The sequence below is a fragment of the Calypte anna genome, chromosome 3 (assembly GCF_003957555.1).
Source record: "Calypte anna isolate BGI_N300 chromosome 3, bCalAnn1_v1.p, whole genome shotgun sequence".
In the NCBI taxonomy this organism is placed as follows: Eukaryota; Metazoa; Chordata; class Aves; order Apodiformes; family Trochilidae; genus Calypte; species Calypte anna.
The window spans coordinates 12,203,494-12,218,502 of NC_044246.1; the positions used below are offsets into that span (position 1 = coordinate 12,203,494).

The following is a 15,009-nucleotide window of genomic DNA, read 5'->3' on the forward strand; positions in this document are numbered from 1 at the left end:
GAATGAAAAGTGCTGGAAAATAAGAATATAACCTTATGTACAGAATAAAAAAGTGATTGACAGTGTTGGCCCTTCAGTCAGAAATATTCCTTCTTGAATTTGCACTGGATGAACACTGCAATACAATTTTAGTTGTCACATTCCTGCAGGATTTTCTGATTTGAAGTAGGTGTAATGCATTCATCACGACTGTTGTGTTCACTGAAAGAAAACACCACAGGACTACTATCCAGGGTGTCTATGAAAACTGGAGAAACCCCATAGACCTTGCTGGAATCCACACTACCTCCTTAGAGCTCTACATACTTCAAACAGAAGGTGTTCAAACAGTGATGGCTGAAAATAAGCTGATACAAAAGAGCTGACATATTTCTGTTGAACATGGCTGGATCTCTGGTAGTCACTTTTTTTTTTTTTTCCAGGTTTTTTATTTTGTTTTTTGATTGTTTTGTGGGTTTGTGGGGTTTTTGTTTTGTTTTGTTTTTTAGTTCATGCATTTATTACTATAACAATAGGGTCACAGGCACTGATTTAGAGGTTTTTATTTCATTTAACTGGACACAGGAATTGTCACTTTCCTTTCTAAACTGTCAGCTACTCACCACTGTTGGACAGACTCCTAATCCATTCCAGAAGCCAGTATATTGATATTACTGCATAAAAAATAGAAAATCACCCTAAGAATCTGCAAGAGGAGAGACAGTAATTTAAACAAAGTAGTATGAGAGTGTGTCACTGTAACTGCTTGCACAATGTACTAGTGGCCAATTGCTACAAAACATGTATCACTTATTTTGTGATTACCTGCTGTAACAGGGGCACAATCCCAAGGGGATCAGGATCCAATCACAGAGCCCTTAGCTTCACCACAAGAAATGAAAATTATCGCAATCAGAAACAGTAATTTTAACTGTAACGAATCATAAAAAAACCTGGTACCAGATCAAGGCCCCCCAAACTCATCTTTTGCAAATGTGTAAAGAGCCAAATTCCCATGTAGAACTTACAGTGCATGTACTGGAGCAGAAACCAAAAGGAGATGCCCCAGTGGAGGAGCTGAAGGAGGTGATGGCAACACAGCCAAGGCATCATGGTTTCTGGCATCTTGCAGCCCCTTCTGCTCCAAGCAGCTTAAAGGCTCTCAAGGGTTAATAGAGTTAACTTCTGGCTCCTCCAGGGAGACAACACGAGGGAAGTGAATGTCTGCTTGGTGGATATTTTAAACAAAAAGGAAAACATATGGCCCTCTGGAACTATGCTTGCTGTTTCTCCAGCAGATAGGATGCAGAGAACAGATAGCCTAGGCCTAGAATTAAATGCAAAAGATTTATTCCAAGGAGCAATTAGAGAACAATTAAATGGGAACACGCTCCAATTTTAGAAGTTCTCAGATTAGCAAAGCAGAAACAAAAAGAAGTTGAGAATGCTCATGAACACTAACTAGTAAAAAATTTTAAAACCCCAATATTTCTGAGCTGTATAAACCAGCAGTTTCTTACTTGTGTGAGAAATATTTCTGAAAACTATGAACAACTTAGAATGAGCAATTAAAATCAAAGTTTCCTCTCACAGATAATAATTTGTGATTCTATACATCGACTAGTAATAAGAAGAAATTAAAACAGAAAAATGGACTTAATTCAGAATGCTGAAAAGAAAGATCAGTAATTTTATTTATAAAACAGAAATTTCATTATAAAACGTAACCATGTGGATTAAACCCACACGTGCGAGAAATAAATAGTTAAGGGCAGTCATAATGCACATATTTAAATTCAAGTCTTGAAACACATTGGTATAAGTTTCACCACACAAATTCCTTAGTAATGCTGGGCCTCAATGCAGAACCAATGTGTGCAAATGCAATCCCACCAACTAGAAACCCAGAAGTGCCTGTGGCTTGTGGGGGGCTGGAGTCATGCACTACCCAGGGGCAGCAAGGCCCAAAGGGATCTTAAGAAGTCATCTAGTCCAGCCTCTGTCAGAGGATGAAATTAAGAATGTACCTTAAACATTGCCAGTGTTTACAGTCTTCTTTGTTTGACTTTTAAACTTCTGTAAATGATTCTATAATGTTTTCAGGAAATGTACTGCAGGGCTTTGCAAAGTTACCATCAAGGCTGTTTTCTGAGGCCTCATCTAAAGGTAGGCAATTACTTCTTGTCCTATGAACAGGAGGCTTGGAGGACAAGGTTTCTTGGTTGCTTTTTTTTTTCTTTTCCTACTGTCTTCTTTGAAATAGCTTTCTACAATCGTGAAAACTCCTTTAGTCTTTGCTCCTGCAGACTAAACAAACCAAATTCTTTCAATTTTTACACACAAAATTATGTTGTCTAGCACTCTCATCTTTCTTGTCTCCCTCTGCTGGACTCTTTCCAATAAGCCCTCAGCCTCCCCAAAGTGTGGTGCCTAAAACTGGATATAGTATTCCAGCTCAGACCTCATTAGACCTTATAAGGCCTAATTAGAGTAAAAGGTTATTTCATGAGAATTTAATGGGGGATGATTATTTATTCAGTCTAGTATGAAATTTGCCATTTCATAAACATGGCACTACTGACCCATGGTTAGCTTGCCTCTCACAGGAATCTGCACCTCCTTTTCCACAGAATTACCACAATTAGCCCACTCTCCTCCATCTTCTATCTGTTATTTACTTCAATTCAGTACTTTGTATATGCCTTTAATGAGGTGAATTGCACTTATGTCACCTAATTTCAGCAACTTCATTTAAATAACTTCTTGTTCTAATCTATTCCTCTGTTACAATTTCAGCCTTTACCTACAATAATTGCTTGTAAAGGAAACACCTATTGCATAATTCAAATCTCTTTTATAAATTACATCAATTAGCATAAAACTGTTCTAAGTAAAGGCTTCCTTATTATATCCTCCTAGGCAACTGTGCATTGCTAACAACAACCCTTAGTAGAAATCAATCTTGTAGACCCACTTAAACTATTCTTCTTTTAAATGGCTATGAAAATGTTAAAAGCACTCTTTACCAAAAGCCTCTAATCAAAATCAAGACGCATCACCTCTGCAGCTTCTCTGCTCACAAGTGGGTTATTCTATCGCAGAAGGAATTATTTGATAGGATTAATTTCATGATATTTCCTCTTTTCTCTGAAATTGTGTGGGGAAAAAAGAGAACATTGGAATTGAAAAGAGGTATTTTCCCTCAGAACAAACATTAAAACAATTACAACTCATATTATGATTTGTGAAGACCTTCAGCATAATGAAAACTCTGAAGGTAACATCAAGAACTCAGAATCAGTTCTGGACTTTCAGATTTTGTTCAGCAGTATCTTACACAAGTAACGGACAGCTCTACTTTTTGAAAGGACATCTATATATTTTATGGGGAGTCACAGTGTCAGGCTAAATTCAAGTGTAACTCAACACATTTTAATGCTCCCAGTCTGCTGTTTCTATTGCCTTCTGTTGTTAAAGTTGTGTCAAGAGGGGGAGACCAATCTCTTTTCAGTGGTGCCCAGTAATACAACAAGGAATAATGGGTTTAGGTTGGAACATAGGAATTTCCATCTCAAAATCAGGAGAAACACCTTTACTGTAAGGGTGATGGAGCACTGGAAAAGGCTGCCCAGAGGGGCTGTAGAGTCTCCTTCTCTGGAGACTTTTAAAACCTTCCTGCATGCATTCCTGTGTGGTCTGAGCTAGGTGGTCCTGCTTTGGCAGGGAGGTTGGACTAGACATCTAGAGGTCCCTTCCAACCTCTAACATTCTGTGATTAATAAGTTCATTCTTACTATGAGATACTTCAGTCATATGTATGCATACTACTTCATAGCCACCCAACTTGGAAATAATTGTTGAGGTGACTGTAGTTTCTACTTGCCTAGAAGCTAATGTCACTGTCCCCCACCTGTCCAAAATGAAAGCCCCAGTTGCTAGTTCAATTTTTTGGTTACATACAAGCCCTCCCTGTGTAAGTCATAAACTGCTTCACGTTATCTTATACATCCAATAGATCAAGGGAATGTGCATTGTCTTATCCAGTTGTATTTCCTTTAACAGAAATCCTTCCTTCTTCTAGAAACACTCTTTCCATCTCCATTAAGATGCTGAATGAACAGCCAATGAAAGTTGGCATTTTTTCTACAAACTTTGGTGAATTCTGGATCAAACTGTTGATGAACAAAATTCTTTCCCTACCTGCTATATTTTATTGAAAACATTGCTGTCCTTCACAGTCAGACAGAAGTAGTAGCTCTTTAATTAGTCTACTTCTATATGCACAGGTTATGTTATACAGACGATATAAAAGGTTAGTGATGGTCATGTGCTGGACTAGGTCCTCTGAAGACACACCAGTGCCACCATGTTAGGCAACTGTTCAAAGAGAAAGAGCCAGAATTCACAAATTCACAAACTTGACAGAGGTCCTGTAATAAATCCATTAAACATTGCATCTGTAATAGATTAATCTAAAGCACTTAATTTTGTTGATCTCATTTTTAGTATTGTATTTGATAATACAAATAAAATATAACTTCAATATTTAATTATAAACATTTTACATTGCCATGTAAAACCAACAGCCAGTTTAAAGTAAAAAGAGCTTTGTGGAGGTAACTGAGTTTTTTTAACTGCAACAAGATTCTAATTTTATAACATTAGGGAAATAACGTGTAAACAAAAACATTAATTATTTTCTTTCCTACACATCAGTGTAAAGTAGTTGATATAAATATAGTTTACTATAGAAACATCTTGTTTGTTTTTGCTACACACAGTTCTATGCTGGCATCAAATACTAGTCAATTAATCTTTCAAAGAGTAAGTTTTATGCATTTTGAATTTTAACCCCCAGTATGTCCATTGCCAGCAGTGGACTTCATGTTCAGAGAATCAGACTCACAGTGTCAGCACTCTAAAATTAAATTTCAGTACAAGATTATAAATAATAAAAATGAATGCATAATTTTCATATCATAATCACTAGATACTTAAAGCTCATGATCCAAGCCAACCAGTATCAATGACAGGTTTCCCATTGACTTAGCTGAAATTCACCCCCAGTTCCCAGTCACTATAGATTTCATTTTAGATTTCCAATTTTATCACAGGGTGAAGAGTTAAGCAGTGCGTAGAATCACAGCTTCAGTGTAAGAAGTAAAGCCTCTAAATCTTTCTGGGCCTCTTTATCCTGAAAGAAACAGACAATCATGCATCAACTTAAGATAGAATAAATCCCTTCATTTGCCTAATGCGTGCCTATCCACATTTCTTTACTAACATCAGACATAACACACAACTGTAACAGCCACAAAATGTACAAGACTGTACAGTAAGTTAATTTATCAGTGATTGCAAATACATTTGAAGTGAAAACAAGAGCCAGATGGCAGCCCTCCCTTTACAGCTCTGTTACAGCACTTAAAATGTTAGCCACAAATAGCCTGCTGAGCAGAGCAATAAGCCTTTCAGCTGAGGCCATAACTTTTACTGGTGTGCTCTGCATAAAGTACTGCCTTGCCTTATACTTTACGTAAGCTTGCAACCCGCCTGTGTGCAGTGTTTCTAAAGATATTTCCATGATGATTGCCTATTGTTTATTATGCAATTAACAAGAAAACATTGGGAAATGTAATTAATGACATATGTTAGATTGTGGTTTCAGTGCATACAGCCATACCTACCTTCAATAACCACCACAGACTGACTATACCTTTGGTATCTTCCATACTGGTGTTGGTGGGCTCTGCCTACACTACTGGGCTCACAGCAGAGTAAAGCCAATGGAGTAGCAAGAGGCAAGCAATCTGCTATGCTCAGGGACAATACTACATTATATATCCTAGGACAGAAGGGAAAGGCTCCTTTTAGATGGATAAGTACAGAGTTTGCACGGGACTTTAAACCAAACCCATCCCACAGACTCTTTCACAGGTAACCAAGGACATATGTTATGGCTATGCCGTGCATAATCTGTTTGGAAAGGGGTTATAATGCACTTGCTTTACTTGCCACTGCAAAACTTCTAGCTTACAAAATGAACCTTGGTTTAAAACCACATTTCTAAAACATCAGCACACCACACCTGCAGGCTGGTGAGGGTCCAAACACCCAATACACGCACCCATGTGTGCTTGACAGCGCAAGCGAATAGCACATGACAAAAAAACCCACATCACAAAGTCTGTGCAAGTATTTCTGATGACAGAGAACAGTATTTCTTTCCCAGATAATGCCACAGGCTATTCTGAAAGAAAATACTGTAGACAGACAGTGAAGTAATCACTGCATTTCGGGATCACTTCATTATCCAGTCAACCAAAGAGCTGGAACAAAATACAGGACATTTAAAAATACATTTTATGGGTGAAGAAATTCCTGCTTCTCTTTATTTTGGTTAGTTGTGTATAACGTTATGGAGGAATAAAGAGGAATATTGAGATGATAAAAACCATATGCCAGACGTGTCAAACTACATTATATTACTGGTCTGGATTAAGGCATTAATACATTAGCTGGACACTTCTCTTGGAGTCTCTGCCTTGCTCCTACTGGCAACAATAGGCTAAACTATCTGCCTAATCATTTATCAGAGGCCGTAAAAGGCACACACTGCAAAGCCAGTAAGATCTTGCCAAAATATTCTAACAGAAGGAAATGTCACCCTGAATTCAGCATTCCTTAAACTCAGTGTTACTAAAGCCTGTCTGGAATACCAGCCTGTGTATTTTGATAAAAATTGGAAAACTCAATATTTATAACAATATGCTGATTAATTCTGGGAAAATACATTCTCTTTTTTACTCACTATGGTCCAGTTGAAAAATTATTCTAAACTCTATAGGACAAAAAAATTAAAATTCAGATATTGTCCCATGCTTTTAAGACAAAAAAATATCATTGTATCTGGTCTTATTCTTTTCATACTTTTCTAAGCTGAAAATGATAAAATATGCAGATTTCCTCATACCTGAATGGTGTTCAGCATTTCATGGGCTAATGAGATTCTTTACTCAGTTTGACAATTCAGCACTTAAGAAAAATTTCCAGGCAACTTTGTATTACTGTCTCCTTAGAAGCAGAGGATTATATTGGGCAATGAGCTTTAATGAGCTGCAAAGGTCCCAAAAATACTGGGCAGTCTTTCCTGAATCTCCCTCTGGGCTTAGGAAAAAGAAGGAAACAAATCCATGATTGTTCTAAGAACTAGCTGGAGAAGAAACTGCAAACGTGCAAAGAGTCCTACCTCAGGGATGTCAGTTCTAAGCATAACTACATCAGTAAAAGCAGGAATTATTATTGCAAACTACTTAACAGGCTGCTTTGTGAGCCAGCAGCTTCCAGTCAATAATAACTCAGATGGCAAAAGCATTAAAAAAACTCAGTAATGGCATTAAAAACAAAGCTGAGAATTGTCAGTGAAGTGAACTATATATAACCTTTGGATAGAGTCCTTCCAGACCAAGAAGAGGGTCATGCTAAAAGGAGAGAGAAGCCACAACTCTGTTCAGTGTACCAGGCTCCAGTTTTAAGGATGAAAACTTCATTAATGTCCAAAACTTGACTGTTAATGGGAAGTCCAAAGATGGGCAGGCTTTGATCTCCCTTTAGAGTGTGGCAGGGAGAGGAAGAGGAGCATGTTGCAGGAGGAATGCCAAATATTTGTGTTCACCTTGAGGCTTATTTCAGCACTGACTGAATACACAGCCATTTTCAACCTTGACTTTCTGCTGTCAAGGCTTACATATATTAAACACTTCTCATATCACTTTCAGAGTTCAATATGAGTTCAAAATGTTTTGCAAACTGCTACATAAAAAGGTATTTAAATTACAGGGTCAGTGACTGTACTTTCCCTTCTTCCTATTTAGTTGCTTTTCTTTTATGTTTCATCATCCACAGGGGATATGCAGAGGAAAAAAAGATTTGGGAGGCCAGGGACTGAACAAGAGAAGAAAGGGGGTTGAAAACAAGAGCCAGCCGGGAAAAAAGAGCTGGTGGGAAAAAGGGAATGTTGGCTTAACTGGAGGTATTCCACATTTCGACAGTTAATTTCTGCTGAGAAAAATTACTGATAAAGATATATACGGACAAAAATACATATATAAATATGTATGTAAAAATTAAATGTCAATTAAAGCACAGACAGGAAGATAATGATTTTACTTTCCATCTCTGTTAATTATTTCCTTATGCACTAAACACACTCAACCCAGGCACTGCACATGTGTGCACTTGTTGACAAAGTCCCAACTGTCAGCAGAGAATGATACACCCCCATGACCACAGCCAAAATGGTTACACTAGCCAAGGATAACACAGTTGTGTGCAACCACTGCCAAATCCCAAACTGACATGCACCCTGCAGGGTTTCACTGAATTCAGAGGGGCTGCATGGCATATTAAATTAGCCAGGCTGCAAGGGTGGTCTAAAGCTGTACTCTCATATGCAGTAACAGCAACAAGGTGCTGAGAGCCACCCTTGATTTTGGGTACAGATGTGCCTTTCCTTCACAGCTCCAGGAGAAATCCTGCCCTGTAACAGAAGAGACTCTGAAACATGCACAATTAGAGAGTAGGAGCTCTTCTGGACGATATAAATCATATAAAGTCATATGCTATCCATTCTCAGTTTCATGATAGACTCCCACAGATGGTGTAGCTGCAGTAGGCATTAATTTGCATAAAATTGCATAATACCACTTTTCCCCTTATATATTTCAATAAGCCAATGCAATAATCCACTTGCAACCCTCTCTGCTGTACGTCACAAATTAAGGCATTTTTGTTCTTTGATAATTTTAGTATCTTCCTCTGAGGATGAACTGACTTCTCAAAGCTTTTAGGACCAAGACAAACACAGCCTATAACAGCTGCCAATAATTCAAAATTTTCTGATTATACTTAAAATAGAGGGAAAAACACTCTTTCACACCCACCACACTGTGACCCACAAGATTTGTTCAGCTAGTTCTAGAATTGCTGTTGAAAAATTACAAAAATGGCATAATTTCATTAAGAATGATTACAAGTCATATAAAATTTTTATCAGTCAGCAGTTCTTTTCTCATTTAAAAGACCAAGTTTAACTTATAATCTGGTTTCTTTTTACTACTGTAGACAATGTGGAGTTTCTGGCATTCAGGACATTCCTCTCCTTCTGTCCAGCTGCCTCCCCCAGTGTGGTGGGACCCACAACCCTCCTTTCTGTGCAGTTGTCACTGAAAGGACTTGACACGAACATGGCCAATTACAGCCCCTTCAGAAAGATGCTTGGTGAGCTCTCCTTTGCCCTGAATATCGACTCTGAGACGATATATTTTATGCTCTTGGAAGCTGACTTTCTCTGGCGACCCTACAAAAACAGGAAACCAGTTGTGAAACTCTTCATCCTGCAGTGCACTACCACCTCTGTGATTGTTTTTCCCGCTCTCCCCTTGCATTGTCAGTGTGCCAGGAGAGAAGACAAACCACGCTTTGAGGAACCGTCCCTCGATCCTCCTTGCTGCACTGTGAACTACAACCAAAGTTCTGTTATGTTTGATAGGATGTTGAAATTAATATTTTGTTATGAACTAGATGATTTTAATCATAAATATAATAAGCTCAATATTTTAGGATAGACTTCATCCCTATGTATGAAACTATTACACTACAAAAAGGATTTTCATAATTTTTTTGAATTGTTTTTGGAGAAGGACAAAGGAAAAACAGACAATGCAAATAAACCTTCTGGCAAGAGCTTCAAAAACATGCAGACAGCAAATCAGTCTGATCACTAAGATGAGAGAAAAATAGACTGTATTCTCTGGAGTGCAGAATAATGTAAAATATAGGTGGTCTCAAATTCTTCTACCAGCTCTTTTACAAATGTCTCATTTGTACCAGCATTTTACAGATTGAAATCTGATGTCTTTATAATGAGGTTTTAAAAAGTCCATTCCCTGAGCTTGAAACACTCATATTCAGTGTAAACAGATCACTAGATTAGGAATAGTTTTAAAAGAATATTCAAAAGATACTTTAACTTTGGGTCAGTGGTAGGTTTTGGGGAATTCTTGTTCAATTCCACAAACAGTATAAGCAGGAAAACAATAGCCTAGGATTCAAAATGAGCACAATTCTGAATACTTCCATTATTTTGCAATTGAAACACCATGGACTTTTGCTTGGCATTTGGAAACAAATAAAATCTGAAGGAATGAATATTCTTTGAAAACAATTACATTTTGTATTGAGCTGATGATGTTGAGAAAAGAAAATGTTCTGCTTGATGAGAAAACAAAAACATTTTTAATGAGGTTAACCCGAATTATTCACATAGTTTTGATGGGTAGCTTTTTCACAAACAAGTCATAATTTGTGCCTTCAGTTTTAAAGTAAAAGTAAATCACTTTTTTTTTGTTTTTTCTATCAAAATCTTACTTTGGACAGAATACCTCAGCAGCTTTAAAAGAGATCTGTTGGAAACACAACAGCACATAATCAATCTATGGTGGCTGGAGTAGATACTCCTTGGAAAATCTGTTGTGGAAAATTCAAGTTGTACAAATGGTCTGTTGTAACAGGAAAAACTGATGGGTGCTGAAATTTATACTCTTTCTTCCATCCCTCTGTATCTCCAACTCTTTTTCTTACAGACAATACTAAAAATGCAATTTAATTGCAAGCATGATCGATTCTGGTGATGTAAAAACATGTAAGAAAACCTTAAAGACATTATTTCTCCTCAGCAGCTGCACTCTTAATGTAAACATTCAGCCATGGCTCCTATTCATTATTACATTTACCTCCTCTTCCACATGGGCTTTTCTAGAGTTTCAAATGTCACTTAGGCTGAAGACAGAGTCTTTAATGAGTCTCTGCTTCCTTCCATTCTACACCTGTAAGAAGTGAATGCCAGAATGATCAATTTCTATATTATCTAAATCTCTCTCACTTGCTAATTCAGTTATGAACTGCCTTAATTTGTAATTACTGGGAATAAGGATGGGGGTTTGAAATTAAGATTTTTTTTTTTTTAATCACAAATAATTTTTAAAATTACATTCTCAACTTCAGGGAAGCTTTTATCTGCACTTTAAGTAAGACTTTCAGTAACTCTCAGTGCAAATAGAGCTGCTTTGCATTCTTCCTCCTTTGCTGTCTTTGGCTCTTCCAAGACTACATTTTTTCATTGTAACTGCTGCTCTTTAGATTAATGTTAAAAAAAAAACCATCAGAGAGACCAGAATCTTGAGATTTTTATCTCCTTCTCTGCCAGGCTGATAATCCCTTGTGGTGATCTTACTGCTCCTAGCACAGAGTTCACCCTCATGCCCATGCTCATCTCCATATACAAGAAAAAATAATTTCTTTATTGTTGAACTTTATAACCCTACATTGAGATTTTAATTTTCTACAAGATCTGGCCTTGAAAATCTTTGTTATAAAAAAAAAATTAGTGTCTTATTCCCCTTATGTGAAATAGTTTATTTCACAAGTGTTTAATGAAGCACACCCACCCACTCATGCTGCCTTTCTATATGGAAGACAAACACACATTATCAAATTTAAATCATATTTGTCTCCCCAAATTTAAAAAAGTAATTCTTTTCCATCTCAGTAGTTCAGCACATCTGGTTTCGACAGCCCTTCATGTAATCACACTCACCGAGGCTTTGAGCACACTACAAAGCAGTGACTCTCAGTGAGGGTAATGCAACATCTACTATATAAACACAGCAGCTGTCGTGCACTTTACAGTAACTCACAGCAGCCCTGAACATCACGATCCTTTCAGTGAAAGGGTGAATGTTTCCCAGGACCCTGAGGTTATCCACCTAGACAGCAACCAGAGAAAAGCAGGACAATGTCCCCGTGCACCTTCAGCAATGAAGTACCACTCTATAGGATGACAGTATTTATGGCCAAGAAAGGACCATATGATTAATTGGAGGGTTTTTTATTTGGAGGAGAGAGGAGAAAGAAAAAGGTCACTAAAGTAGTAACGTAATATAAGTTTCATTTTTCAGATGTATTTTGCTCTAAATCTCCTGTATTTCCCTCTAAAGCAAAAGAAAACAAAACAAAAGCATAGACTGATTAGCTAAAAATTTGCCAAATTATTTTTTTAAAATGGTATTAGGACTTACAGGATTTGTTCAATCAAAACTTATCTCTTATGTGTGGGCTTTTTGTATCCTTTTTTAGGTTCATAATAAGGTTGAAACTGGTGGGGTTTTTTGTTGTTTTGTTTGGTTTTGGGTTTTTTTTTAAACAAGAATCAGCCTTGTTTGGCAGCCTCCATATCCCTTGAATTAAAAACATAGTCTGTAAGTGGTAGAAGAGATATACAGATACCCAAAGGGGATATTTGTTCATCTCAAGTAACTTTCAATGTTACATGAAATGAATCTTAGACAAACTGTCAAAGAAATGCACTGAGTTAGACCAGCTGAGAATTTGACTACAGGATTAAAATGAACTATGGGCTATTTTGCTGATGTTGACTGCCCCTGGTTCCCACTGAAATCACTGGAAACTGTGGATGCTCAGAAGCACTAAAAGTAAACCATTGTCTACTATTATTTTTCATACTTATGCTGCAGAATGATTTATATCACAAAATCTATTTCCACTAAGTGGCACGTTTCCAGCAGTTCTGTCTCTTGGTCTGCTCCTGATTTTATGCCTTTATACATATACATGTTTCTCAGTAGCCTCCAACATTTAAAAACAATAAAGGAATTCCCCTGCCTGGAGATAGAGAGAAAACCGACATGAAAAAATATTATTACACTTTAGAATGATGGGTTGCACATGACTGTGACAACACACCATGCTGCTGACAACCCTGAGATCCCGTGCTGTGGCAAACAGAAAGAAATTCTCAGACTGCTGCTGGCCTGTGTTTTCTCTTTCAGACCATGAACCCCATCTTTTACAGGGCTATAGTCAACTCAGGCACTTTATCAGCATCCATTTATTTCTGTCTCCCCAAAGTCTCTTTAGTCTTTCCCTCCCTTAAACTAACCTGACCACATGGTATTCCTATGTACAGCTCCAAGCCCCTGAAACATTTGAATTCCAACATGCTTCCCCCCAAAATCAGTTGTAAATTTTTCTCTTACACAATAACCAAAACATGTAACACTATAATTCAGATGGGTCTCAAGTTAACTGTTAACAGAGTTTGTGATCCTCATCTCCATTTCTCAGTTTTATAGAAATTCCTTTCAGCATGCACTTGGTTTTACCTTGTGCTGTGGTTTTGTGTTGTTGCTTTTTTTTTTTAATTATACATTATTGCCCCAATGCCATATTTTCCTAGACTTTGTATTTTTCTTACCTTAAGTCAAAACACATCGCAAGTAATCAAGACAAAGCAGACAAGTGTGTGATCTCTAAAATTAGTCAAAACAGAAGACAACACTTCATCTTGCACTCTTCAGATGGACAAAAGATTTTTGGGGCCCATTTGCCACTCTTTCTTCTGTTCACAGACCAGTATAATTTTTATTCTCATTACCAAAGTGCTTGCGAGAATACACACACCCCCCCCCCTCAGACTGTGTCCAAATTCCTGATCTCACCTCAGGGTCCACCTTCCTTCTCCCATCTCCCAGTACTTCAGAAATGAGATTGGACATTCATCTTACCAGGGACTAAGACCCTCCAGGTGGCCCAGGACACCCCTTATACAGGTGGCCCAGTATACACTGAACTCCATCTCAAGTTTAGACTGATAACACTGAACTTTACAGGCAGGATTAATCTCTCATTAATTGCACAGTCTAGAAGTCAGGCATGCCAGGCATACATCTTACAGAGATCTTTACATCTAGTCTCTCCTCTCTTTACATCTGTGCATCAGGGGACAGACAGAGGCAGGATGGGGTACCTGAATGCATCTATCTATCTCTTTGCACCACGTGTAGGGAGAGCCTCAGCAACCACCTTTGGTCACCAAAATTTTTTCCAGCTATTGTTCTCAAAGATAAATCCCAATCTATGCTACTGCTATATTTTTTCAAGGAGCCTTATGAGTTTGCTCAATGACTTCCAGTTTACAAAACACAGGCAGTCTTCTCCCTGCCAGAAGTTTCTGTGACATGTTTGTTTGCAGTTTTACCAGCTACTTCAGAGTTCATTGCCAAACTACCTGGCTTATAGTAAGTTGAATACAAGAAAAACAAAAAAAATCACCAGCACAGTCAGTGCAGATATATATAAAACAAGCTGAATTCAAGCAATTTCAGTGGTGTGTTCTGCTGTGTACCATTGGTCCTACTCTTTCTGCAAAGGTGTCAGGTACCAAATAATGAATATTTCATAGCAGTCTTTCCTATGTCCTGTAATAGGCAAGTTGTACATTTCAACAGTAAGTAAAGACTAAAGCAGAGTTAAAAGATTATTAATGTAATATCTATATCAATACATAGTTAAATCAAAGCTAAACTTAAACAAAGATTGCTTAATTTATGACTGGTACATACTATAACTTGGGCCAAAAATAAAGGCCACCCAGAAGTAGCTGCTGGTGAGGCATGCAGTAGTCTTTCTTCCCAGCAGGGACACTTGATAGAAACGTGTTAGTGCTCCACACACAGCATTTATTGTCAATCAAATTACAGAGCTATTTAATGGTCTTTTTCCTCAACTTCAAAGAATTAAATGGGATAGGGCCAATTCGTCTCTGGAATCAGCTCTCTCTCTCCCTACCACATCTGCTGTGCTCAGAGGGGGTCCCTTAAGCTGACAAAGCTCAGGTTTGAACTTGCCAGGCTCTAGGATGGTAAGATACATCCAGTCATAGGTCAGTAATTATGGAACTTGCTTCTACATGAGATTGCCATGAGTTGGTTTATATTTGAAAAATTAAATCACTTAAAATCCCTCAAATATCTGTAGAAATTTTGTGTCCACATACAAAAAAACCTCTAAAGGGCCTAAAAAGGAATCTATTTCTAGCTTAGTACAATCTGTGCTCCAGCAGACACAACTGAAAGAACTGTGCCTCTTTAACTGCACTGTGATTGAAGACAA

General features: G+C 37.7%; 1 protein-coding gene across 1 annotated transcript in view; it reads right to left on the minus strand.

Moving 5' to 3' along the window:
* Positions 1–1,639: 1,639 nt before the first annotated feature.
* Positions 1,640–15,009, minus strand: part of RMDN2 (regulator of microtubule dynamics 2) — a 49,502-nt gene continuing 36,132 nt past the window's right edge. The window contains exon 11 of the mRNA XM_030448069.1: positions 1,640–5,173. Within this exon, the coding sequence (XP_030303929.1) occupies positions 5,120–5,173 (54 nt within the window). The 3' untranslated portion in view covers positions 1,640–5,119. The remainder of the gene's footprint in view (positions 5,174–15,009) is intronic.